This window comes from Nyctereutes procyonoides, unplaced genomic scaffold, assembly GCF_905146905.1.
Source record: "Nyctereutes procyonoides isolate TBG_1078 unplaced genomic scaffold, NYPRO_anot_genome, whole genome shotgun sequence".
Taxonomy (NCBI): Eukaryota; Metazoa; Chordata; class Mammalia; order Carnivora; family Canidae; genus Nyctereutes; species Nyctereutes procyonoides.
This window is the reverse complement of record NW_026575044.1, coordinates 43,466-70,604: the sequence shown is the minus strand read 5'-3', so window position 1 is coordinate 70,604 and position 27,139 is coordinate 43,466. Positions and strand designations below refer to the sequence as shown.

General features: G+C 44.8%; 1 protein-coding gene across 3 annotated transcripts; it reads right to left on the bottom strand.

Moving 5' to 3' along the window:
* Positions 1-234: 234 nt before the first annotated feature.
* On the bottom strand, positions 235-25,738 carry LOC129508608 (eEF1A lysine and N-terminal methyltransferase-like). 3 transcript variants are annotated; one of them, XM_055323530.1, is made up of 5 exons: positions 25,434-25,738; positions 24,415-24,581; positions 22,724-22,939; positions 20,200-20,331; positions 235-996 (listed from the first exon to the last, which is right to left on the bottom strand). In XM_055323530.1, the coding sequence occupies exons 2-5, from the start codon at positions 24,458-24,460 to the stop codon at positions 980-982; spliced, it is 411 nt and encodes a 136-aa protein (XP_055179505.1). In that variant the 5' UTR covers positions 24,461-24,581; positions 25,434-25,738; the 3' UTR covers positions 235-979. The 3 variants fall into 3 exon arrangements, with proteins under 3 accessions (XP_055179505.1, XP_055179506.1, XP_055179504.1); XM_055323531.1 differs by lacking the exon at positions 235-996 and adding an exon at positions 9,997-10,072; XM_055323529.1 differs by lacking the exon at positions 235-996 and adding an exon at positions 13,203-18,046.
* Between the last annotated feature and the right edge of the window lie 1,401 nt (positions 25,739-27,139).

The window sequence follows — 27,139 nt, the reverse complement described above, 5'->3', positions numbered from 1 at the left end:
CAGAGGTGGGGCTCAATCTCAGGACCCTGAGATCATGACCTAAATTGAAATCAAGAGTCAGATATTTAATGGACAGAGCCCCTCGGGTGCCCCTTTTTGGTTTTGTTTCAACCCTACCCTAATTCTTTAGTTCTACCAACCATTTTGGTATGATTGCTTAGGGGAGGGGTAGCGTTAGCCCCACTCCTTAATCACCTGAAAAAAGTCCCTTTGACTATACCCAATATACTAGAAAGCTTACAAAATGTCATTTTACAGTTACTATGAATCATATACCACTAAGCTGAAAGAATACAAACAGCACTGGATGTAGGGTCAGAACAGGGTTCCAGTCTCATTGACTTGGACTATTTGGTTGGTCCTCTAATTATAATTTCTTTCAACATCATACCTTTAGCCTTAACTGGGCCTGATAGCCTTCTATCCAGAGATCTTTTGTTTTGCCCTCCTCTGATACTAAATCTCTGGGCTTCTGTTGGATTGGAGAAGGGATTCTGAGCATCTGATTCTTAAACTTTCTAACAGAATCATAGGGGAAGAGAGGAAAAAATAAGACGAAATCAGAGAGGGAGACAAATCATAGGAGACTCTTAATCATAGGAAACAGTTGCTGGAGGGGAGAGGAGTGGGGGGATGGGATAACCGGGTGATGGGCATTAAGGAGGGCACGTGATATAATGAGCACTGGGTGTTATATGAGACAAATGAATCACTGACCTCTACCTCTGAAACAATACATTTTATTTAACTAATTGATTTTAAATGAAAATTTAAAAAGATCTTTAAACTTTCTATCATTCCTCCTGTTTTGGGCTAACATCATGCTCAAGAGTTGCCTAGCACTTCCAATTCCTGAGCCTTATGCAGGGTTTAGCTGTGTAAGTCAGGTTGCTTCACGGCCTGCTTAGGATTCTTGTTTCTCAAATCTGCTAAAGTAACTCACTGATTCACCTAGTTTCCAGGTTTCAGTATTTTGTTGCTATTGTCTCTGTTCCCCTAAGGCAGAAAAAAAAATACAAATCAATTAAAAGCATGTGAACAACTGTTCAACATCCAAGTGTAAAGTGTAAATCAGAATACCATTTTTCATCTATCAGTGACCAGGAAGGAAGGAGTTAAGCAGTGGATCTGCAATCCATTATCTCCCTTAAAGAGGAATAGTCCAAAGCAAGCAAGCATGTGATTCTTAGAAATATGGTTAATAACAAACTTGCTGGCAAACAAACTAGTACTTCCTAGTAGGAGAGTGCGTATCTGTAGAATTCCTTTCGCAGGATAGCCCCAGGCTGTGTCTGTTTTATAGTAAATAGAGCAGGAATCTGTAGAGTTGAGGTGCCTGACTGGAAAATATCATGTAAGGTATATAACTTAGCTTGTAATGGACTGTGTTTCATGACTGAGTTGGTTCCTTCTGTGTAAATGAGGTGACCACATGCCTAATTTAGAAACCACATCTATTATCTTGGGCAGAGATGCATTCAAAGCAGGAAGAAAGACCTGCGAAGCAGCACAAAGAGTCCTGGGCTTCTCCCTGTTTTGTCTGTGCCTCTTGGTTACTGGTGTCTTTGAAACTAGTGAAACTTGAAATTAGCTAAGATCTCTGATTTCTGAGTCTAATTTGAAACTTTCATCCTTTTGTTAGCTCAATGGCAAAGAGTGCTGGAGATATGTGCATGTGGTATTGTGGAGTGGGAGGCTAAGGAGGTGGGAAGAACAAGCTTTCTTAAACATTGTTGGTGGAAATATAAATTGGTACAAATTTTTTAAAGTTCAGGGTGACAATACATGTTAAAAATTTATACGAAGGGCAGCCCAGGTGGCTCAATGGTTTAGCGCCACCTTCAGCCCAAGGCATGATCCTGGAGACCCAGGATTGAGTCCCACATCAGGCTTCCTGCATGACTCCTGTTTCTGCCTCTGTGTCTCTGCCCCGCCCCCCACCTCTCTCTCATGAATAAATAAAATCTTTAAAAAATAATTTATATGAAGTCCATTTGACTTAACAATTCCACTTCTAAAATTTATCCCATATATAAACTTACACAAAATGTATAAAGGCATTTTCTAAGAATTTTCTTTAAAGGATTTTGTTAACAAGACTGGAAAAAAAAACTTTAACTGTTCAGCAATAGGAAATAAGTTTGGTATATTTATTCAGTGGAACAGTATACAGCCACTAAAATGAAGTAGACCTATCTGCATTGACTTGGAGTATCTCTCTCTGTTATTGGGGAAAAAAGCAAGAAGAATATGTAGACTCCGCTTCCATGTGAGCATCACATAACAAAAACAAAAAACAAAAACCCAGAAGGGCTGGGAATTTAGTATGGAAGATGTTACAGACTGAATTGTGTCCTCCCCATCCCTCCCAATTCATATGTTGAAGCCCTGACCCACAATGCGACTGTATGTGAAGACTATAGGTTAAGTTTACATGCAGTTGGTCATAAGGGTGAGGCCCTATTCGGATAGGGCTGGTATCCGTATGTGTGGCCACTATGAAAAAGTGGCCTTCTACAAGTCAGGGAGGTCCCACCAGAAACCAATCCTGATGGCACCCTGATCTTCGGACTCCTAGCCTCTAGAACTGAGAAAATTTCTATTGGTTAAGCCATCTGGTCTGTGGTATTTTGTTATAAGAACCCCAGCAGATTAATACAGAAAGGAAACCTTTCCTCCTTGTGTGGTATTTTGTACCACTTGAATATTTTACCATGTGTATAATTTTTTCAGTTAAAAAAAATACAGTAGAGATTCTCTTTCCCACTGAAATTGGGACTAGTTATTGGTTGGTTAATTTAAAAAGTTGGTTAAAGTGGTAAAGATTATTTTAAAAGGCAGTGAGTGTCTTTATTATAATTGCACTGTTTAAACTGTTTACAATTTTCAGTTTCACTTTTTTCAAAGTACAATAAGAACGTTAAAAAGACACCTTTGAAGAAGTTTGAGTCCCAAGTCAGTCTATATTTTGTACAATTTTTCCCCTAAAGTTTTACAAATTTTTCTTACCTACATCGAATTCTACACTAACTTCAGTTTACCTTCAATTTAGTTTTCATAAAGACAACTTTCTATTTGTATTTCATTAGTTTGAATATTAAACTCCGTAAGTATAGTAAGAGATGTAAATATTTATGTTACACAAATTGATTCTAGGGGCACCTGGCTGGCTCAGCTGCAATTCCTGATCTCAAGGTTGTAAGTTCAAGCCCCATGAAGGGCATAGAGTTTACTTAAAAAAATACAAACTGACGCTTGATAAGCATATAGCTCAACTGTTTTGGTGAGGAAGTACACAGGTGTATCATTTAACTAACCTATTAGCCCCTTGTGCTCAGAGTTTCATATTGCGTAAATATAGTTAAGTAACTTATTTTTGATTTTGAAAGAATCTCAGATTATGAATAAGCACAAAAAACTCTTGCAAATCCTTTATCCAGATTCACTGATTATTAATTTTTTCCCCCTAATGCCAATCTCAACTCCTAATTGAATTTCATGACTCACAACATGAATAATACAGACATAGTTCAGGCCAGTCTTCCTCCAAACTGCTGAAAAAACAGGGCCAGAGTGTACATGACTTAACTCAAGGGGGTTTACACTTCATTTGTTTTATTCTCTCTAAATACAGATCTTCTCCCACCTCTTGCCTCACCCAATTATATGAGTTATAGACATTGTGCCTCTTTATCCCTCAATACTTCAATGGGTATTTCCTAAGAACAGAATATTTCTTTTCATAACTACAATTCAATTAAAAAAATTTAACATTGATACAATATTATTTTCTAATAAAGCATCCACTTGATGTGGGACTCGATCCCAGGACCCCAGGATCACAACCTGAGCTGAAGGCAGATGTTCAAGCAGTGAGCCACCCAGGTGCCCCTGGAGTCTGGTTAGTAAAGGCAGATTCTATTGTAGTTTTATTTTTTGTTAAAAATATGCAATAAAATGGGAATGTCCTCTGTGCTTCCCTCATGGAATTTTATTTTTTTTAATTTTTATTTATTTATTTATGATAGTCACAGAGAGAGAGAAAGGCAGAGACACAGGCAGAGGGAGAAGCAGGCTCCATGCACCGGGAGCCCGATGTGGGATTCGATCCCGGGTCTCCAGGATCACGCCCTGGGCCAAAGGCAGGCGCCAAACCGCTGTGCCACCCAGGGATCCCCCTCATGGAATTTTAGATGTGACACTTTAAGACACACACACAGAGATGCTTTTTTCCTAACTCTTATTTATTGATATGACCTGTAAGAATTTTATCTTTGAGAAATTGCCTCCTTCAAAGATGGCAACAACAGAGAAGCCTATGCAGGAATATGCTCTAATTGTTATAAATTCATTTACAACTTCTCTGAAAGTTAAAAATGGCTATCATTGGGCAGCCCTGGTGGCTCAGCGGTTTAGCGCCGCCTTCAGCCCAGGGCATGATCCTGGAGACCCGGATCGAGTCCCACGTCAGGCTCCCTGCATGGAGCCTGCTTCTCCCTCTGCCTGTGTCTCTGCCTCTCTCCCTCCCCCCCCCCCTTTCTCTGTGTCTCTAATAAGTAAATAAATCTTTAAAAAAAATGGCTATCATTTATTAAATGCCTACCTTTATTTATTTTATATATATATTTTAAGATTTTATTTATTTATTCATGAGAGAGAGAGAGAGAGAGGCAGAGACACAGGCAGAGGGAGAAGCAGGCTCCATGCAGGGAGCCTGATGAGGGACTTGATCCCGGGTCTCCAGGATCACCACCTGAGCCCAAGGCAGACACTTAACCACTGAGCAACCCAGATGCCCCTACTTTTATTTATTTTAAAGATTTTCTTTATTTGAGACATAGAAAGCACACATGAATGGGGGGGGGGAAGGGAGAGGGAGAATCTCAAGCAACTCCCCACTAAGTGTGGAGCCCGACACAAGGCTCATCCCACAACCCTAAGATCACAACCTGAGAAAAACAAAGGATCAGATGCTTAACCAACTAAGCCACCACAAGGTGCCCCTAAATGCCTACTTTTAAAAGCACTATGCTTAATGATTAGCATATGTTATTTCTGCACAACAACCCTCTGGTAACAAGTGTCATTTTCCTCATTTTACTATGTGGAAACCAAAGTTCTGAGATGAATTGTGTAACCTGTTGAAGGCTAAATAGTTAAGCTGAGCACATTAGTAAATACTGCAGAGCTGCAAGTTTAAGGTAAAATCAATATTTTATCAAAATGGGCTGCATGATTTGCCCTTAAAATAGAAATTAGGCAGTTTCTTTCAGCATTCCCAGGGCATGGGAATCCTCAGCTTCAACTACATCTCTATGAAGAAGAATCCAAGGAAAAGCGTATGTAAGGAAAAGGGCACTTAAGAGAGTGGGGTTTACAGGATGAGGAAAACAGCCAATAAGAAGTGGTCAGAGTGGGGCATTTGGCTGACTCTGTCAGAACAAGTGACTCTGGATCTTGAAGTGGTGAGTTCAAGACCCACATTGGGGTAGTTTAATTTAAAAAAAAAAAAAAAAGATTTTTTTTAAAGCGGACAGAGCAGTAGACATAATAATGAAGACAGCAGTATAAAAGAAAGAGGAATGGTTATTAACATCAAAAACTTCAGAGGTATGTGGCTGGCTCCATCAGAAGAGCATTTGACTCTTAATCTTGGGGTCATGAGTTGGAGCCAAATGTTGAGTATAGAGATTACTAAAAAATAAATAACTTAAAAAAAACTTTTAACTCTTTAAAAATAATAATTAAAAAAAAAACTATAGAGAAATTGGTGGGGGTGGAGGAAGGTGGGAATGAAGGCTAGAAAAAGCCATTAGATTTGTTGCCTCACAGACCATTACTGATCTTCAAGTAGTATTTCAGTAACATTATGGATGTGGGATCCATACTGTAAGAGTTATTTTTTAGTGGAATTGCAGATTATAGATTCCACTTTACAAATAAATAAATAAAAATAAAAATCTCTGCATAGAGCCTACTTCTCCCTCTGTGTCTGTGCCTCTCATGAATAAATAAATAATAAAAAATAAAGGAATTATGTAAAAGGAAATGACACACTAAGTTGCAGTTTGAGCACAAGTAAGATCAAGGTACTATCAGAAATAATCGAGTACACTTAGGAGTGGGAAGTAAGGAGCCAGGATGAGACATTAAAATGCAAATCAAAAAAGAAACAAGGATGGGTGATATCCCTGCAGAAGTATGAGGATCAGGGTTGGGAGGGCACCAGAGGTGAGTTCTGTGCAGGATGGACAGAATCCTTTTTTTGGAGGCAAGACAAAAGGAAGTGACTGATGATATAGAGTGATTTTAAAGTGGAAAAGAGAAGTTAGGGAAATTCACAAGATAACCTCAAAATGGTCAGTAAAATCCAAGCAAGGTTTTGTGTGGTTTTTTGTTTGTTTCTTTGTTTGTTTTTTTAGGATTTTATCTTTTTGAGAGAGCATGAGCAGGGGGAGAAGCAGAGTCCCCACTGAGCAGGGAGCCCAATGTGGGGCTCAATGCCAGGACCCCAGGATCCTGACCTGAGCCGAAGGCAAACATTTAACCAACTGAGCCACCCAAGGGCCCATTAAGCAAGGTCTTAGGTGAAGGGTCAAGGAAGCAGTGCTAGAGTTGGGAGTGTAAAGAAAATGGAGAAGGTTTGGAACGTGGCAACACAGTGAACAAAAAGCTCAGCAGCTGAGAAGATCCAGGCTAGAATCATGATTTTGACTGCTCCTTTAAATCAAGGATGTGGTCTTAGATTCCTTTATATCCTCCATCATACCTTGCACACAATAAATGTATTGACTAGATCATGCTTGTTAAAGCTTGCTTTTGAATGAGCAGAAAAGACAAAAGAAAGAAAATAAGAGAAGTGATAGTAAGAGAAAAGGTTTTAGCCTTTCCAGGGCATGGGAATCCTGGAAGCACTCTGCTTGCCTAATGACCTTCAACTTACTTACTTACTTTCAATACTGGTTTCATTTCCCAGGCAGCAAAAGAGGAGGACTAATCTCTCCCTCCTTATTGTCTCTAAGACTATCACAAGCTCTTAGTAAAATAGTATTTACACATTCTTTTGGTCACCTTATAAGCAATATAGAATTCTTCGATTTTTATAGATTTGCTTTTCTCTGAACAGCTTCATTATTATTACAGATTGACTTGCAAGAGTTTGGCCTATTTGGCATTGATTTTCTTTTGGCATTTCAAGATAACAGGAGGGGTTAAAAAGAATATGAGCAGTGGAAATTTGTGACCTATAAAAATAAAATGAAATAAAAGGAAATAGCTTGATTATTTTAGACCTCAGTCAGTACCACTGCCTTTAAATATTTAAATAAATATTTATTTTGGGATTCCACAGTCATTTCAGCTCAGCACTATATCTGAGGTTGCATTTGAATTTCATAATGCATTTCTTGGAGGCACTTTATCCTTGTATCTTACTTTATCCGATCTTTCTCTATGCTGTGGTAGACTGCTTGTCTATTTTTAACATTAATAATATATCAGTTTCCTTCTGGCCTTGGTTATGTTGTTTTGAGTTTACTAAGCATCCAACTCTCCCCACAGAAGGGGAAAAAAAAAAAAAAAGAATTAACCAAAAAAATTTCACAGCATCTTCTCTGTGACTCTAAATTCATATCAGCTTAGATTGTATCTTTAAGGTTAAGCAGGCCCAGGTCTGAAACACAGCATGAGATTATAGGATATCTATCTGGCATCAAACCCAATGATAACCATCTCTATGGAATGATTTTAAGAAATTTTTTTGGCAATCACTGAACCACCCCCACCATCCTTTATAGACAGAATAACAAGTTTTCCAATTATTTTCTAAAATGTCATGATAGTAAACTTAAAACTGTGCTTAGAATTATTCTGGAGAATTCTTGAGAAATTATTCTCAAAAATAGAATTCATCTTTATGTTCTAGAACCTATTTACTTCAACACAGAACTTATACCTTTTTTTTTAAAAAAAAAAGCTTTATTTATGTAATCTCTACACCTAACATGGGGCTCAAACTCATGACCCTGAGATTAACAGCAACATGCTCTTCCAACTGAGTCAGCCAGGTGCCCCAAGAGAACAGTTTTTTTTTTTTTAAGATTTTCTTCATTTATTCATGAGAGACCCAGAGAGAGGCAGAGACCTAGGCAGAGGGAGAAGCAGGCTCCCCCACGGTGAGCCCCGATGTGGGACTTGATCCCGGTATCCTGGGCAAATGCCCAACTGCTGAGCCACCCAGGTGTCCCCTGAGAGAATACTCTCGAAGACAAATGTATGAACTTACATTTTAAAATCTTGTTTTTTTAAAAATGTGCATACAAATCCTTTGAGTCCGCACTAGATCTTAAGGTTGTGGCACCGACAATAGGGCTCCAGGGATGCAACTAAGGCATGTCCTGAGTCAACATCAGCATTCATGTGCACAGACACATCTCCCCATCTGCTTCCTGATTTCCTAGGCTACTCTTAACTTCAGTTATTGGATTTTTGGTTCCAGAATTTCCATAAAAAAACAGATTCTAATTCTCTGGTGAAATTATCCATGTTTTGTCTATTTTTTTGAACATTTTAATCAGAGTCCTTGTCTTTTACCTAATCCTGGATTACCCTATGGGCTGGCTTCTATTGTCTACTTTTCTCTTGGTTTTTGGTCATAAAACTCATATTAAAAATTAACTATAAATTATTGTGTAAGAAATACTGATTGTATCTGTGATAGTATCCTTCTTGAAAGAAGATTCACTCTCATCTCTGCTGATAAAGATGAGAAGCAAAAAGCCTCTGAAAAACAGTTGTTTTTATCATTTCGGCCTCCTACCCCAAAATAATTTTAGAATTCAGCAACATTTTGAGGAGAAAACTATCCGAGTCCCCCAACTCCCCACTATTTCCCTTATTCCTGAGACCCTGGCCCTTTAAGACTGCAGTTTTGTCTTTCCAGTCCTTGGAGACCCAAAGGCAGTATAACTGGTTTGACTGATTATCTTGTTCCCCAACAATGGTCCTTGGCCTAGGCAAAGGCCAGCTGCTCAGTGATCTTTCCTTGTACCCAGAATGCCTCCAGGGAAAAAGCAGCTGGAAGAGGTCAGCTCATCTTTTTGCAGTTCCTTCTCTGGAATCTTGGCCCTTCCAGTTCTATTGCTTCACTTAAACAGTTCTCTGATTGCTTTATAGAGATGTTTCTGGCTTTTCTATTTATTTTTAGAGGGATCATGCTGTGTCAATTTACTCCATCATACCTGAAAGTGGAATTATATATAAGCCACTTTTAAAAGTACTGAAAAGGGATAAACTCATTTGCCAGTGATTATGCAAGAAAAGAGAGAGTTTTCTAAAAGAGTTTCCTAGGTCCTCTCAGATACACTTTGGTAATCAGAACTCATTACTCTTCATAGGCTCTGACCCGAGGGTGAGCAAGCGTGAGAAGAGGATCCTGGTTTCTTCTGGCAATGAAGGCATATTTAATCAGAGATACTTGAATGAGCTCCCCCTTTGCCATATATTAAAGATTCAGTTGAAAAATAATAAGAATCTACTTTTACTTTTTATTTCTCTCCTCTATATATATATATGCTGTATCTAAACCTTTATATGTGTGATATATACACATTTATCATTCCTATTTTCCTTTATTAGAGTTGTGAATATTTCTATTTTTTCATTTATAATCTTTTTTTTTCTTTTTTAAGCAAAGAAGATTCTGCATTACTGCTCACATCGTTTCAAAGCTTAAGACACAATCCATGAAAAGTTGAGTCACACTTCACTGAGCTGAAGTGATACCACAAATCATAGTTCTCTGCTTTACATGCTATGGGCACAAGTATATACGGGCAGTTGTTTAAAAGGAATGGAATGATTTCATCATCATGAAGATGCTATGTGCATCTTCAATAGATATATTTTAAACTTTCTTCAGAGGGGATCCCTGGGTGGCGTGGCGGTTTAGCGCCTGCCTTTGGCCCAGGGCGCGATCCTGGAGACCTGGGATCGAATCCCACGTCGGGCTCCCGGTGCATGGAGCCTGCTTCTCCCTCTGCCTGTGTCTCTGCCTCTCTCTCTCACTGTGTGCCTATCATAAATAAATAAAAAAAAAATTAAAAAAAAATTAAAAAATAAAAATAAAAAAAAATAAACTTTCTTCAGAGCATGAAAACTTGAAGTGAAATATTATAAATCTTTTTTTTTAATAATAAATCTTTCTCTAACAATATTGTTTTTAAAAGAATGTAGTCAGGTCTTCTCTAAGGACCATGCCGGCCTTTCTGGTTTATTCTTTAGGTAGATTCAAGACAGTATCAAAAGTATAGTAAAAATCGTCAGGAACATGAAGAAACCTTCACAACACTCCTGTTCAGGGACAAGCATTGTGTACCAAGAACCTCTGCCAATCTGGTGAAGTCTAGGTGAATAACATTTCTAAATGCATCAAAATAAAATATACAGAACTGCAAAGGAAGGCAACTTATAATGTTATAAAGTATTTTAAAAACAAGATACCACTAAGATATGTGCTTTTATTAACTCATTAAATAACAAAATCTAATGTCAGACCTAACATCTACCATGATTTTGAATTAGTAAGGAGTGTAAACAATATTTCAAGGTATCTATAAATGCAATGTGATACAAAAATCTTAGTGATTCCAATTGGTAATAAAATCACAGGTACAGCTACTACTACTGACTTTTTTTTTTTTTTTTGTGGAGAGGGGTCTCCATTTATAGTTGAAGGAAATGCTAAATTTCTGCTAGAATTTAGTGAAGATAAAGATGTAATTTTTTTCCCATCCAAGTTCACAGACCCTCTGAATTCTAACCACAGGTCCTCAATAGTCCCCAGATTTGGAACTCCTGCTTTAAGCATTCCATCCTCTTCTATAAGGCATGGATAGCCCCAAGGGTACTGGAAGTTCTGAGCAAAGAATAAACAAATACTTCTGTACCAATCTGTCCCAGGCATGAAAGGTCCTGCTTGTTGGTATGGTTGCTCTTACTAACTAGAACACTGGTATTTTGCTTACTAACATGCACATAGCTCTGCTCTGCAAAGGACCCTTGTACCATTTCTGAGAATTGTGGAGTTGGATTGGACTTGAAAGGTTATCCAGTACAATAAAAATGTCTGTTCCTAAAACTAGAGTTCTTATTATGTGCCAGGTCCTCTGCCATATATGTTACTGCACCTGATTCTCATAGCAACATCATGAGGCAAATGTTATTATTCCCAGTTTATGCAGACTCATTTGTTCACTCACAAAAAAGTATACTAGACATTTATTGTATATCTCTTACTAAACTAGGTGTTTGCCTTAAACATAAGCATAGTTACTGTCTTCAGACTTTATAATACAGCTGGATGGGGCACCTGGGCGGGCTCAGTGGTTGAGCATCTGCCTTCAGCTCAGGTTGTGATACTGGGTCCTGGGATTGAGTCCCACACTGGGCTCCCCCACAGGGAGCCTGCTTCTCCCTCTGCCTGTGTCTCTGCCTCTCTCATGAATAAAGTCTTAAAAAAAATACAGCAGGAAAGAAAGGCAGATATATGTTGTTCAGAAAAGAACAAACAAATGGCTGAGAATGAGATTCAAGGCGAACCTATCTGAAAAGATGGGGTTGTCAGAATCTAGGATGTCTCTGGGGAGGTAACATTTAGGCTAAAATCAGAAGTATAGAAGGAAACAGTCATGAAAAAAAGCAAGAGAAAGAGTATTCCAGGCCAGAAGAACAGCAGGAATAAAGGCTGTTAGGCACAGGGATGTTTAGCATTTTAAAAATATGTATTTTTAAATTTCCTGATTTTTATTATTTTTTTATTTTTATTTTTTAAAGATTTATTTATTCATGAGATACACAGAGAGAGCGTGAGGTAGAGACATAGGCAGAGGGAGAAGCAGGCTCCATGCAGGGAGCCTGATGTGGGACTCGACGCCAGGACTCCAGGATCACTCCCTGAGCAGAAGGCAGGCGCCAAACAGCTGAGCTACCCAGGGATCCCTATTTTTAAAAAAATTTTTAAGTAAACTCTGCATCCAGTGTGGGGCTCAAACTCACAACCCTGGGATCAAGAGTCACATGCTCTACCCACTGAGCCAGCCAGGTACCCTCCGTCTTAACCATTTTAAAGTGCATAATTCACTCATGTTGGCAATATCCATATTATTGTGCAACAGATCTCTAGAGCTTTTTCATATAAAACCGAAACCCCTTAGCTATTGAACAACTTCCCATTTTACCCTCTCCCAAAACCTGGGCAATGACAACTCCACTTTCTATTCCTATGACCTTGACTACTTCGGATACCCCATACAAGTGGAATCATATGGTATTTGTCTTTTTGTGACTGGCATTTCACTTAGCACAATATCGTCAAGGATTATCCCTGTTATACCGTACATATGTCAAGATCTCATTCTTTTTAAAGAATTTAAAAAAAATAAAGGTTGATTAGCATTCTACTATATGTATAGACTGCATTTTCGTTATGCATTCATCCATCAGTGTTTTTTTGGGCTGCCCCATCTCTTAGCTATTGCGAATAGTACTGCTATGAACATGGGTGTGCAAATACCTCTTTGAGATACTGCTTTCAATTCTTTAGGATATATACCCAGAAATGGGACCTTGATTATAGGGTAATTCTATCATTAATTTTTTGAGGAACCCCTATTGTTTTCCATAGTGGCTGCCACATTTTATGTTCCCACCAACAGTGTGCAAGAGTTCTGAATTATCAACATCTTTGAAAACCCTTATAAGGGATCCAGCTTCCTAAGGCCTGCTACAGGGGTGCTTGCAACATGCACATGAAGTGCAGTTCAGAGGTGATAGGAATCTGGAAGAGGGCAAGGCTCTGAAGAGCCAGGTCATGGGAGCAGGGCAGTGGGGGCAGAGGCAGGTGAAGGTGGGGAGGGAGAGGTCAATACATATGTCTAACCTCTAGCGGTAACCTGCTCAATGGTAATATTCCCTCCTGAAGGCAAAGGTCCAGAGTACTCAACTGCCTTCCTACGAAGGGGCTGGGGAGACTTGCAGAGGTACCTTTCAAGAGGAGAAACCCAGGGATCCCTGGGTGGCGCAGTGGTTTGGCGCCTGCCTTTGGCCCAGGGCGTGATCCTGGAGACCTGGGATCGAATCCCATGTTGGGCTCCCGGTGCATGGAGCCTGCTTCTCCCTCTGCCTGTGTCTCTGCCTCTCTCTCTCTCTCTCTCTCTCTCTCTGTGACTATAATATAAAAAAAAAAAAGAGAAACCCAAGACTCAATCAAGCAGCAAGTCAAAATGGAGACTGATTTAAATTGGTGACGTCAGTCCCCATTTGGACTTGCTGAATTGGATTCTAGGCTTCACCAATAATTAAGGCTACTAGGTGTCTCTAATTAGAGTATACTCTGGCCAGCCGCCCTCTCCCCACCGTGGCAAAGCAGCCCAGATTCTTCCAGCCTGCCTTTAGAGGATATTCCTCATAGGGAAGGTAGGGCCCACAATTCAGCATGCACCTTGAACCCTAAGGAGCCTATACTGTTACCTGACCTCTCTGTACACTTGTCCTGTTCCAGGTACCTGGCTACCCTGAACTCTGTACCTCCACAGTAGGAAATCAGTCAGCCACCTATGGGCATCTCGGGCCCTCAAGGCCTGTGGAGCAAGGGGCAATCCTCAACACCTGCATTCCTTCAAATGTGGATGAAACCCACCCTACTCCCAAAATCGCTGTGAGGCAGAAGCTGAAATGAGCTACAGTCAGTTTCCATGTGGACTGGCTGTGAGATCGGGTCCCGGGTTTCTATAAACAATCAAGGTTCCCAGGCGTCTCTTCTTGGAGCATACAATGGCCAGTGTGCCTAAATCAGATCCAGGCAGTCCTGATTCCTCTACCTCTGCCTTCAGGGGAATTAAGCACATTTGCTTAGGTTAAGGCACAGAATTAGGAAGATTCCAGGTACCCCTGAGAGCCCCATCTTGCCACCCAGCCTTGTCTGACATTGTCCTTTCCCAGATCCCTGGTTCCCCTGACCTGTGCCATCTGTGCATGCACAGTCCTCCTTCTGTTAGCAGGTCTTTGTCTGCCAGGGGAGCTCAGACTGGATGGCAACTCAAGGTGGAGGAGGCCCACAGCTCAAAAATCTTTATGAGGTGGCAGCTTTAAAGTGCTGACAATAAGTCCCCACTTGGACTGGCTGCCTGGTGAAGTCCCAGGCTTCTCCAGCAATCAAGGCTCCCAAGGGGTCTCTTACTGGAGGATACCCTGGCCATTTATCTAGTCTTGATCTGGCAAAACCATCATGACTCCTCCAATGGAATATGGACATTTGTATAGGTTAGGTTTTAGAATTAGGCAGATAACCTTGTATCCCCAAGAGCCTGCTCCTGTGAATCAGTCTCAGGGTGGGGGGAGCCCAGCCCCCTAAAATTACTCTGAAGCGGCCACTGGGCATGGACCTGGACAGGCTGGTTCACAGAACAGACTCTGGGGACAGGCTTTTGCCTAATAGCTAGCCCTTCCTGCCAAATGTCCACATTCCCCCAAACTGGAGTATATTAGACTGCCTTGTCAGGTTGTGTCAGACTGTTGTCTGGTGCATTCGCCAATAAGAGACCCCAGGGGAAGTCTGGCTATGGTTAGAGCAAGGTCTTGAAGATCAAAGCATATACGTAATCACAAGCCCTGAGTTACCCAATGAGGAATTTCCTCTGATAGTAGAGCTCAAGGTCACCCAACTGACTTGCTAGGAAAGGGCCATTAAGAGACACCTGGCAGCCCTGAAAGCTAGAAAAGCCCAGCCCAATCAGGCAGCAAGTCTAATGAGGAATGAATGCTGCCTGTTTGCAGCTGCTAACTCAGAGTGATTTTTCAGAATGTAGGCTCTCTTCATTTAGGTAGCCAGGCAGTTGGTTGGGACCTGGACCTAGCTTCCCCAGTGTGGAGAATTCTAGCTGCCCAAGGCCTGCTGAAGGGGTATGTACTGTGGGTGCAGAGCATTTAAGGATGCCAGGGATCTTGACCAGAGTAAGAGCCTGGAAAGGTGAGATCAAGCTTTTGTGGAGTAAGGTTTGGGCATAACTGCAAGCCTACACAAATATACATATTCCTCATGAAGGCAGAGGTGGATACTGGACTATCTTGCCAGAGTGGGCTGGGCAGGTAGCTCACGTATCCTCCAATAAGAGATACCTGAAAGCCCTGGTTGCAAAAGAAGCCCAGGACTGGATCAAGAAGGAAGTCCAAATGGGGACTGACTATTGCCAATTTGCAGCTGCTGCCTCAGTGATTTCTGGGGGTGGGCTCCCTCCAAACTAGAAGCATGCAGGTGGCCAGGGGCCCCAAGTCCCCCAGGTCAGCCTTAGCCACCCACAGCCTGCTACAGGGGTATGTACTGTGTATATATATGCTGAGGACTACATATGTTGTCAGCTTTCTGGAATGTAGCATGGGGCAAGAGGCTGACACAAGTGTAGATGTGTAAAGAACAAAGAATGAGCTTAATTTTAAGTCTCAAGCTATACAAATACACATATTGCCCCTAAAGACAGAATTAGAGCATACTGCATTCCTTTTGTCAGTATGGGCTGGTGTCTGGCAGGTGTGACACTTGGGAATGTCCTAGTATGAGACATTTGGGAGTCCTGCTTGCTAGAGAAGCCAGAGCCTGATCAGGTATCAAGTGCAAATAGGGACTTATCAGCAATCTGTTGCCTCAGTGTGATTACTGGGGGATGGACTCCTTCCTTCCTGAAGGCTATGCAGCTGGTTGGGTCTGGTCCTAGCTCTCTTTGACTCTAGGGCCCTACTGTCCAAAGTGTGCTGAATGTGTGCATAGGGCACAACCATATGCAGTGCTATTCAGGGAAGCCAGGGATCTGCAATAGGATGAGGGTCTGGAAACACAGAGCACAGGAGCAAACTTTTAGAGGACAAGGTTGATGCCTAACTGAAAGTCCTACAAGCCCAATGAGGAATAACCTAAAGGTTATTCAAATGGCCTGCCATGGAGTGCCTAAGCAGTCTGGCCAGGATATCCTCCAGTAAGAGACACCTGGGATCCCAGGAGGCAGCCAGTCTAAATGGGGGCCTGTTTCCCATTTGTGGCTGCCCCCGAAGAAGGGTTTGGTGTGGGTGAGTTTCCTCCATGCAGAAGGCTATGTAGTAGTTGGACTTGACCAGAGATCCACAAGACAGGCTGACAGTGTGGGCAGCATGTCCATGGGCCAAGCAGGTCAGGGTAGCCAGAAACCTGGAATGGATCAAGTGCTGAAGAGGCCAGGTCACAGGACCAGGCTCCTTGAGGTACAAATATCAGCCTAATCACAAAGCCTCATCTACACATTGTGGGATGTCCCCCCTGATGGCAGAGCTGGAGTTTTTCAACTGTCTCATGACAGAGAGGCATGAACAGGAAGAACAGGGTATCCTCCATTAAGAGACACCCGGGAGTCTAAGTCCTTAGAGAAGCCTGGGGTTCCCTCAAAAAGCAACTCCACAGGGAGTCTGCTTTACACTCATTTCAGCAGCTACCTCAGAGAGATTTTCAGTGTGTGGGCTCCCTTCCTTGCAGTAATGCAGATGGTTCTGGATGGGCCCCAGACCCACATCTCTTAAGGGTCACTGCTGCCTAATATACATGCTATGCATGTGTCAGAACCAAAGGTTGAGGTAGCCAGGAACCTAGAACAGGGTAAGGGTCCAAAAGACCAAGTTGTAGGAAAGGACTCTTGGGGTTATGAGGTATCTGCCTAATTCCAACCTAACCTACACAAATGTGCATACCACCATTGAAAGGCAGAGCTAGAGTAATCTGGACTGTCTTGTCAGGGCTGAATCTGATGGGTTATTGGGGGGATATCCTCCAATAGAAGGCACCTGAGAATGCTGACTGCCATAGAAGCCAGGGACTCTAGCAGACAGTCTATGCAGGGACTGACAGCCACCCTTTTCAGCAACTGCCTCCACATAATTTTCAGTGGATGGGTTCACTTCAGTGCAGGTGGTTGCAGATGGGCCCTAGCTCTATAGGCCTGGAGAGTTCCAGCTGCCATAGGGCAGCAAACAGGGTATATGTATTTAGCATGCACAAGTTGCTTAAGTCAGGGAAGCCAGAAACTTGGGACAGACTAAGTGCCGTGAAAGGACAGGACACAGGTTGGGCTAACAGGGGCACATGGCATCTGCCTATCACACAGTTTAACCTACACAAATGAGTATCATACTCCTAAAAGTAAAACTGGAGGAATATAGTCACGGGATCGAGTTCCACATCAGGCTCCCTATGTGGAGCCTGCTTCTCCCTCTGCCTGTGTCTCTGCCTCTCTCTCTGTGACTCTCATGAAAAAAATATATAAAATCTGACTTCCTTGTCAAGAAAAGATGGCTTGGGTAACCTCCAATAACAGATATCCAGGAGCCCTGCTTGCTGGAGGATCCTGGGATACCATCAGACAGTAAATATAAATGGGACTATTACCAGTTTAAAGATCCACTGCTAAAATATTTTGGGTGAGAGATTGCTTCACCCTGATGACATTCAGGTGGTTGAGATCTGGCCAAAGCTCCAAAGGCCTGGAGTAGCCAGGCAGCCCAAGGCCAGCTGTCAGAGTATAGCACAAACTCAGAATAGGGAAAGACCTAAAACAAGGCAGTGTCTGGTGAGCAAGGTTGAAGAATGAAGAAGGCTATTTGGAGATACTGACATTTGCTCTATCCCAGGCCATAATTTCAAAAAAATGTAAACATTCCCCTTGAAGATAAAGCAGGAAAACTCTAAACTCTATGTCAGGGCTGTGTCTGGTGAGGTGACCTGGGTATCCTCCAAAAGGACACATCAAAGAGCACAGATTACCAAAGAGGCAGGAAACCTAATCATGCAGTCAGTCCAAACATGAACCAAATGTTTCAAGTTTAAAGTGGATACCTTAAAAAAAAAAAAAAAAAAAAAAGTGGATACCTCATAATGGTTTCTAGGGTGTGGGATCCTACCATCTTGGGAGGCTGAGCACATGGTTCTCTTCACGAAGATGCTCAAAGGCCAGCAAAGTTACAGCTGCAGTCCCTGGGATGACAAAGCACACACTGGGCCCTCACCAGGCACCCAGTACAGGGAAAGTGCCTGCAGAGGCCAGTGACTGGTGCCTGCTTTCAGATGTGTGGAAAATCTGCCTAATTTCAAGCACAAACATTCAAAATATGAAAATTCCCACTGAAGGCAGAGCTAGAAAAATCTGGACTTCCAAGCAAGGGCAGGTATGACTAAGTCACAAAGAATAACCTCCAATAGAGACACCTAAAAGCCTTGACTGTTGGAAGAGTCCAGGAAACCAATCAAGTAGTTGGTCTAAATGGGGACTTAAAAGTTCCCAATAACAAAAGGAGGCTCAGAAATATTTTTCAGGGTGTAAGCTCTTCACACCCTGAGTCCATTCAATCACCAGGAATCATCCAGAACTTTAGGGCCTGGGATGTTCCCTGAAGACCAAGACTTGCTAACAGGCTGCAGACTGCCCATGTATAGAAGGTGAAAGCTAAGAGGATAAAAATGACAAGACAGGTTTGGCTCAGGAAAGGGGGATATCTGGGGCCCTTGGCATCTGCCTCATTCCAAGCCTTATCCTCTATCAATGCTCAGACTTCCCCAGAAGGCAGAGCTGGTGAAAAGTGGCCTGCCCGGCTGGGCTGGGGCTAGAGCCTAGACCCAAGGCCCAACTAAGCAGTGGTGCTACCTTCCAGTAAGACACAAGAGGCACTACTGAGTGGTGGAGAAGCCTGTAACCCCATCAGGCAGCCAGTCTGACTTGGGACTGGCTGCCTCCTGTACGTAGCTGCTGCCTCAAAGGCCTTTTGGAACCTGGGATCCCTGCACCCACAAGGATCAGCAGGTGACAATACATAAGCAAGAAATCCATAGGCCTAGAGGACCCATTGTGCATATACACCAGCTGCTCAAGTCAGGGCAGTCAGAGGTCAGGAGGAGGGCAAGTGTTGGGAGAAGCCGCCAGGAAACACACTGTTCTGGCTACAAAGCATGTGGATAAATCCCAAATGCCAACTCCTCCAGTGTGCACAATCGCTCTTAAGGGAAAGCTGGAGGGCATCTGGACGGCCAGACCGCCACTTGGGGCCGTGATTGATAAGACACACCAGGAGACCTCATTACTGGTTAAGCCGGGGGCCCACTAGCAGCAGGTCCACAGTGGGATGGAAAATAGTGCCCTGAAAAAGGTTTGTTGGGGGCTGGTGGACTCCTACAGGACTGGAAGCAGGGAAACTAGTTGGAGACCAACCAGAACTCCCCAAGCCCGGAGGGTCCCAGGGTGGGCTACCTGGGTGGATACTGCAGCTGAGACACTGCAGAAGGTCAGGGGAGTGGGAGGAAGGGACCGCGATCAAGGCCAGGTCATTGTTGCAGGCTCTGAGGGGCTGGGAGGAATGTGTGTCTCATGCTCATGGCAAGCAGCAATCTTTCCAAATGTAGAGATTCCTTTTGGGGGCAGACATGGAGGAGTCTGAACTTCACCACCACTGGCAGGGACTATTTATAAAAGCCCCAAAAGGAAACACTTCAAATACCCATTACAGAATGCAAAAATGAATGTGGTAGGTCACACAACCAATACTACACCACACGATAAAGAAACAATGTACACACTATGGATGAAACAAAGATCATGCAAATGAAAGAAAAAAACACTCAAAGAATACATTCTGGGGATCCCTGGGTGGCGCAGCGGTTTAGCGCCTGCCTTTGGCCCAGGGCGCGATCCTGGAGACCCGGGATCGAATCCCACATCGGGCTCCCAGTGCATGGAGCCTGCTTCTCCCTCTGCCTGTGTCTCTGCCTCTCTCTCTCTGTGTGTGTGTGACTATCATACATAAATAAAAATAAAAAAATTTAAAAAAATTAAAAAAAAAAAGAATACATTCTGTAAGATTATATTTATATAAAAAACAAAAATGGGCAAAACTAAGCTGTACTGACAATTTGGATAGAAGTTATCCTTAAGAGGAGGATGAGTTACTGGAAGGAGCTAAGAGGTAGGCTTTCTGGGGTGCTGTAAATGTTCTGTGTTTGATGCTGTTCAATGGGTGTTTTCAACTCAGGAAAGTTCATCGAGCTACACACTTATGACATGTGCATTTTTCATTTAAAAGAAAACAATCTTGAAAGGACTCACCTCTCCTCCCTCCCTAACCTTTTGTACATCCTACCTTCCGGAGTCAAGATGCTTTTGACCTTCTGCAGGAAAGGCTGGTCCACAAAAGCTGGTGGTGGACAACTCACGCCCAGTGTTAGGTCCTTACTGTCTACATCAAACATGATGACACTGTAGCAGGACTGTGCTGGGAAAGAGAAGCAAACAAGTCTTTGATACCACCATTTACATTCCTACTCCCCATATTCCCTGTGACCTGTGGTGGCCACAGGTGGCTAAGTCAGAAGGATGACATGGAGACTGTCGTTTGCCTGTAAGGGCACTAAGTGCGCTGTCTAGGAAAGTCGTGGTCAATCAGGGTTCTGCTGTGAGCGCCTCACATGAAAGACAGGACCTTTATCTGATCTTTTCCTCCACGTTTAAAAGCACCTTCCAGGGGCAGCCCAGGTGGCTCAGCGGTTTAGCACCGCCTTCGGCCCAGGGCCTGATCCTGGAGAACTGGGATCGAGTCCCATGTCGGGCTCCCTGCATGTAGGCTGCTTCTCCCTCTGCCTGTCTCTGCCTCTCTTTTTCTCTCTGTGTGTGTATCTCTCATGAATAAATGAAATCTTAAAAAAAAATTAATTGAAAAAATAAATAAAAGCACCTTCCAAAGGCACACACATTCATGGGGTCCATGCTAGCATGATTACTACTTGGTTAACAGTCCATTTATACCAGTAATTTTCAATCCAGGCAGAACATTAGTCACCTGGGAATATTCAAAATACTTTGAGAATCTGGGCTCCATTCCTGACCACCTGAGTCAAAAACCCTGGCATGGGAGGAACAGGTCAGAGAGGAGATAGGAAGCCTCTAGTATTTCCTTAAACTCCCAAGTAATTCCCAAATCAGGCAAAGTTGAGAACTACTGCTAGGCAGCAAATCAGCTGCCCAAGCCTTTAAGGGCTGACTCTGCAAATGGCTGTGGGAGAAAATGTTCTCAAATTAGTTAGTGTATCTTTTCTAGTCCTCAAACAATAGCTGGCTCAAGAAAGATTTTGCTAAATGAGAAAGAACTGATGCTGCATTGGATGTGCTCTTTGGTATAATGAAAAGTTTTTACAAGGCTTAAGCCTACAATGTTACTGACTTTTAGCAAACTTTGAGACTATGATACCAATTATTCAAGAATTCATAAATACTGACTTAGGACTACTGCATGCCCATAACAGGGCATAGCACAGATCTTGTTTGGCTGTCTTAAGAGAGCACAACATGTCAGCTTATCAAAGTCCAAGAACAACCACTGCCCACATTTGTAGGAGCCCTCCAATGATCTGGAAGGTGGTTGTTAGAGGTGACTGCCAGATTATTCAAAACTCATCAACTGGCTGTCAATACAGCAACATGTCACGCACTGACAGCCTGCCATGAGCCTAGGGCAGTTTTCAATGTTTCACATGTACTAGCTGTGTTGGGACTGGGCCCCCACACTGGCCCCAGCCTCAGAGGTAATCTCTGAAGCTCTGATATCCTTAAATTCAGTTTGCAATTAAAATCTCTGCACCAACTGTCCACCCCAGCACCAAGATACTCACCCCAGCCATCCTTCTTTGCCACACCTTTCCTGGGAGAATGCCCTAATCCAGTGAGAACCAGAGTATCAGCGATGGAATAGGCAGACCAGGAGGAGTGGGTGGCCTGAGGTCGCCAGGTCCACTTAAGACTGAACCAACCTGACTGACTTCTCCCTGAGGGGCTCAGGCTCCGGGAAGCACCATCCTCAGCCTCCATATCAAGTGGCAAAAGGATCACAGAGCTGTTGCAGAACATTAGTATGTCTTTTGTCATAAATCAGGGATACGAATTATTAGAGCAAAATGGAGTCTCAATTCCAGCACCAGCACGGCCATCAGCATCCCCACGGAGTAGCATCTGCCTCAGGGTTCCTGAACCTCAGTACTACTGACATTTGGGGCCAGATAATTCTTTGTCATGGGTGGCTGTCCTGTGCACTGTAGGGTGTTTAGCAGGATCTTTGGTCTCTACTCACTGTCAGAAGTACCCTCACCCTGCAGTTACAAGCACCAAAAACACATCTGCAGACACTGCCTGATGCTCCTCAGCTTTACAACCACTGATCTATATGAATGCTGTTTTGCTCTATCTCTGGCTTCACCTCCAGCTGAAAGACTGAAAAAAAAAAAAAAAATTCCCAACACACATCCCAACATTTCTTCCTCTTTTCCTCACCCACTACAGACCTTAGGTTCTTGGGAGGATGAGGAAGTGACAAGAACACAGAGTCAGAAAAGAATCAGGAGAAAGACCCACTGATCTGTTAGCACCACAAGGGCAGAAACGGACTGTTTCACTTGTTGCTGTGGCCCAACCCCTAGCACAGTGCTGAGCACATGGTCGGCACCCTGTATTCACTGAATCAATACATCAACCAAGGAATGAACAAATCTACAGGTCTAAGACTGGGACAATGCTAATGCTGCCGTCTTAGAGATGAATTCTAGAGGCCCTTGCAGGCCTGACAACCTTGGATTAATCTTCCCTCAGCACCCCTCCAAAGTCTCCAATAGCAGTACCTTCTCTTCCCGCCAGGCTGGTAATATAGTCCAGGCCATCTGCAATATGGACCTTCATCCGCTCGCTCTGGGAGAAGCCAAACCACTGGGTGGCCACGTCCAACATGGAGGGGTCGATCTCCACAGCATCAATGCAGGACTTCGGGAAATGATCGTGGACAAACAGGGGGAGGCTGCCCCCACCCAGGCCTACCACCAACATTGCCAGGGGGGTCTCTGCAATAAAAGAATAAAGTATCATTTGACAATCTGCTCGCTGACAGTTTTATACCATCCTTGGGGAGGGGAAAGGAGGAAGTTGGATTACTGGCTCTGCCCAGGGGACACACAGTTTAGAGGCCTAGCTTCTCTGTCTCATCCCAGAAATGTAGAAGCCAATCTGACATCTGAAAACTCACCCCTGGTTACACAATCCTTTCTCTACTAGATCCAGAAGCTGAACCAGTGTGTTACTATTACAGACCTTTAATGATCCCCAAGCACTCAGCTGACATCGTATCACCATCCCTAACATAAGCATTATTAGATTCCCCCTAGTAACTCGGAGGGATGATAGCCAACATCTCTCTCAAGATCACAAGGCAGTGGAGATGCAATGCCCTCTGCCCAGCTTTCAATCCAAAGGCCACAACTGCCCTCTCAGACACATAGCCTAGCGACAGCAATCCATGTGAGTGAGTTCCAGAAATCACAGGAAAACAAAGGCCCAAATCCTAGCTGTAAGTACAGAGAAACCTCAGCTACCACAGGAAGATAGAAGTCAAGAAACAAGAATCACCCAAAGGAGACACTAAATATTGGATTAATACCTGAGGATTAAACCTAAGAACGGAGACTTTAGGGACATACATCAGCACCTATACAGGCCAAAAATACAGGGTGTTTCAGTAAGACACACTCAGGACTTCAGGTGAACAGCTACAAGCTTAGATAGAAAAATGAGTATTTTTTACTAGTGTAGTTGGAGCCAAGCCTGTTTTAGTAATAAGGCTAAGACTGTACTGCCTACAATATAGGTTTTTTTATTTAAGTAGAAATTCAAGTAAGAATTGCATCTGGTGCTCAAATTATAACACATGACTGAAAAGCCAGAAATTCTTCTAAAATGCAAAGGCATTTTTGGAGTCATGATTTGTAAAGGTTAATCTGGTTTCATGGGTAGACTCATAAGCAGACACTCATCAAACTGAACAACTTAAAATCTGTGTACTTTGTGTCTCATTGAATATATTTTATACCTTAATATTTTAAATAAATGAATAAACAAAAAATTTAGACATCCACACATGCAGCCATTTCAAGACCACAATTAGAGTTGAGGGAAAGGTTACTGAATGTTTATTAAATTAACTTGGGAGGGGTCCCTGGGTGGCGCAGCGGTTTGGCACCTGCCTTTGGCCCAGGGCGAGATCCTGGAGACCCGGGATCAAATCCCACGTCGGGCTCCCGGTGCATGGAGCCTGCTTCTCCCTCTGCCTATGTCTCTGCCTCTCTCTCTCTGTGACTATCATAAATAAAAAAAATTAAAAAAAAAATAAATTAACTTGGGAGATGGCTGGGAATAAGAAAGCTTTGCTGTATGAGCATTTGTTGGTCTCTAATCCCTGTGCTCAAAGCACAAGCCAGCTGACACGGCATCCATCTGCAATCTTACAGGCCCCTCCTGTGGAGGGCAGGGGCACTTCCCTCACCTAAGAGCAGCTCCGGGTTTCTCAGCAGGGCAAGGCCGGCAATCATTGCTTTGTGGTGTTCACAGCACAGTAACTCTTGTCAATGGACTCCCCTGGGGCTGCTGAGAGGCCCTCGGGAGTGTTAGCAGCCCGCTGCTTTTTCCTGTCCTTTTCCCGTTTTTTCTGGGCTAAAGGAGAGAGAGAGAGAGAGAGATGATGAGGTCCTATGCTTAGCACTGTAGTCTGTGGAAATCGAACCATAAAAGCATCACTGTGCTGTAACGAGCTTGATCCGACTTGAGAACTCAACTGCAAATATACACAAAAATTGTGACGTGGCTGACACGTTAATATTTTGAAATCTGCCTGTGGTGGCTATTTTTTTTGCCACAAAAATTGGCAAGCAGTACATATAGGGTCTTTTTTGCCCTCTGACAACATGGTCTCTAAACATTTAACATATACCACAGGATACCAAAGACTCACAAGACGAAAAGTGGCAAAAACTAACACTGGCAACACTAAACTGAAGAGTTCAGGCCCATTGCACTGAGAAACAGAAGGCCCTCACAGAAGTTTATTTCCAAACCCTTTTAGAGAAGAACTAAAAGTCACTCCCTCCTTCTTGCGAATTACTAAACTTGGACTTGCAGATTAAATCTAATAACAATCTTATAATTGCCAGGTTAGGCAAATACTAACAGGAGGCCGGCCACCCCAGTTCCGAGAACGGGCTCCCGATTCCGTGCAGCCGCAGGCACTATCTGCCCTACAGGGGTGGACGGGGACAGAGCCACCCACCACGGCTCCAGGAGGCCATCTCCGCCTGGACTCCCAAAGGAGCCCTCTTCCAGGGAGATCAGTAATTCGGGGAGGGGCTGGCGGCAGCACGTCTGTTCCCTGAAAGCCTCGAAGCAGGCGTGTTTACCTCCCTTTGAGCCGAGGGGTGCGGAGAACCCGGGCCCCAGCACGCACCCAGCGCGGACGCCCTGCTCGGTGCCCGGGGTCCGAGCGCACCCAGGACGCCGGGCCGCGCTCACCTTCTCCCGGGGCTTGATGTACTTGTGCAGCACCCCGCACAGCTCCAGGTAGCCTCCATACCACTCGAAAGCCTTCTTCCCTCGCTGCTGGAAGAACTTCTCCCAATAGTCAGCGGAGCCGAACTCCTTCGAGCTTTTGGGTAGGAGGTTCATGCTGCCGGCGTCCGACTGCCCCACTCGCCCGAGGAGGGACCATGGGACGGGCTCCCCACACGCGCCGGCGGCGACCCTGCGGCGGGAGTCGTTCCGCACAAACGCCCACGCCGACTTCTCCCCCGCCCGAAACCCAAAGGGCTGACGCTTCCGCGCCGCGCCCACACGCAGGACGCCGAGCCCAGCCCACGGCCCCCCCTCCTCCCGGCTCCAGGCCGCGGCCCCACGTGCGCCGCCTCACGCTACCTCAGAGCGGGGCGCGGGACCCGCAACCACATCCGGGGGCGCGGCCGCGCGATTGGCCGGCCACGCAGGCCCGCCCCGCGCGGTGGCTCTGGCACCTCATTGGCCGGGACGCGCTCGCCACGCGCCTGCGCGGTCCACGCGGCGCCGAGCGTTCCCCGGCGCGCCGCGGGAGGGGGCGGGGCCTCGGGCCCAAGTCCGGGCGGAAGGGGCCGCGCTTCCGGGGCCGCGCTTCCGGGGCCGCCCGGCCGGCTGTGCGCGCCGCGCGGGGGCCTCCGCCCCGGGTGTGAGGTTTCCGCGCGCGGCCCTCCCGGCCGGGCGACCCGTTCCGCTCCGAGCGGACCTCGCGGCCGCTTCTGACCCCGAGCGCGGCCGGCTGCGGGCGCCGGAGGAGGAGGCTCCCGAAGAGAGACGCCGGGGGAAGGGCGCGAGGCGAGGAGTGAGGCGAGCACGCCCAGCAGCAGGCAGCCCTCCTCGCCCGGTCGTCCTCTGCGTCTCCCGCGCACCGTCGCTTCCCGTAGCCGCTTGGACGATTGAGGTTTGTTTTGCAGGAGGCTGGCCTGTCGGCCCACAGGCAGGATTCATTCCCCTGTTACTGTAGCGACGTGAGCTGCCGCCGAGGAGAGCCGCTGCGTGCTCCGAAGCTGCTCCTCACCTTGTCCCCCCGGAGGACACCATGCGCCGTCAAGCTCATTTTGAGCATCGGCCTCCCTAGACGTCACGCTGGCGCCGTCGAACAGTGGTTGCGACTGCTTGCTTGAGGCGCTTAACGGACAGACTGTCCTCTCGTCTCACCTGACACCCTAAGGAATAAGGAAGGTCCTGTGAAGCGCACAGGCGCCGAATACTGCGCATCGCTGCGCTGTTCACGGCGCTGGGAGTAGCGGGAGGGAGCACGCAGGCGGCAGGCAGGCGGGCGTGCACTGGGCATCGACCTGTAGGCCGGGGGTGAGAGACCCCACCAGCACAGGTGGCCACGTAGACCGGTGGTCGTTAGTGGACTTCATCTGGTTTACGAGAGTAGTGCTCGATCTTAGCCATGATTCAGGCTCACCTGGGAGACCTATTAAAACAGGTTGCTGAATCTCGCTTCCAGAGTTTCTGACGGATCGGGTCTATGCTGCGGTCCAAGGATTTGCATCTCTGGGTGGCTCAGCGGTTTAGCGCTTGCCTTAGGGCCAGGTCGTGATCCTGGAGTCACGGGATCGGGTCCCACATCGGGACCCGCATCGGGCTCCCTGCATGGGGCCTGCTCCTCCCTGTGCTTGTGTCTCGGCCTCTCTCTGTGTCTCTCAAGAATAAATAAATAA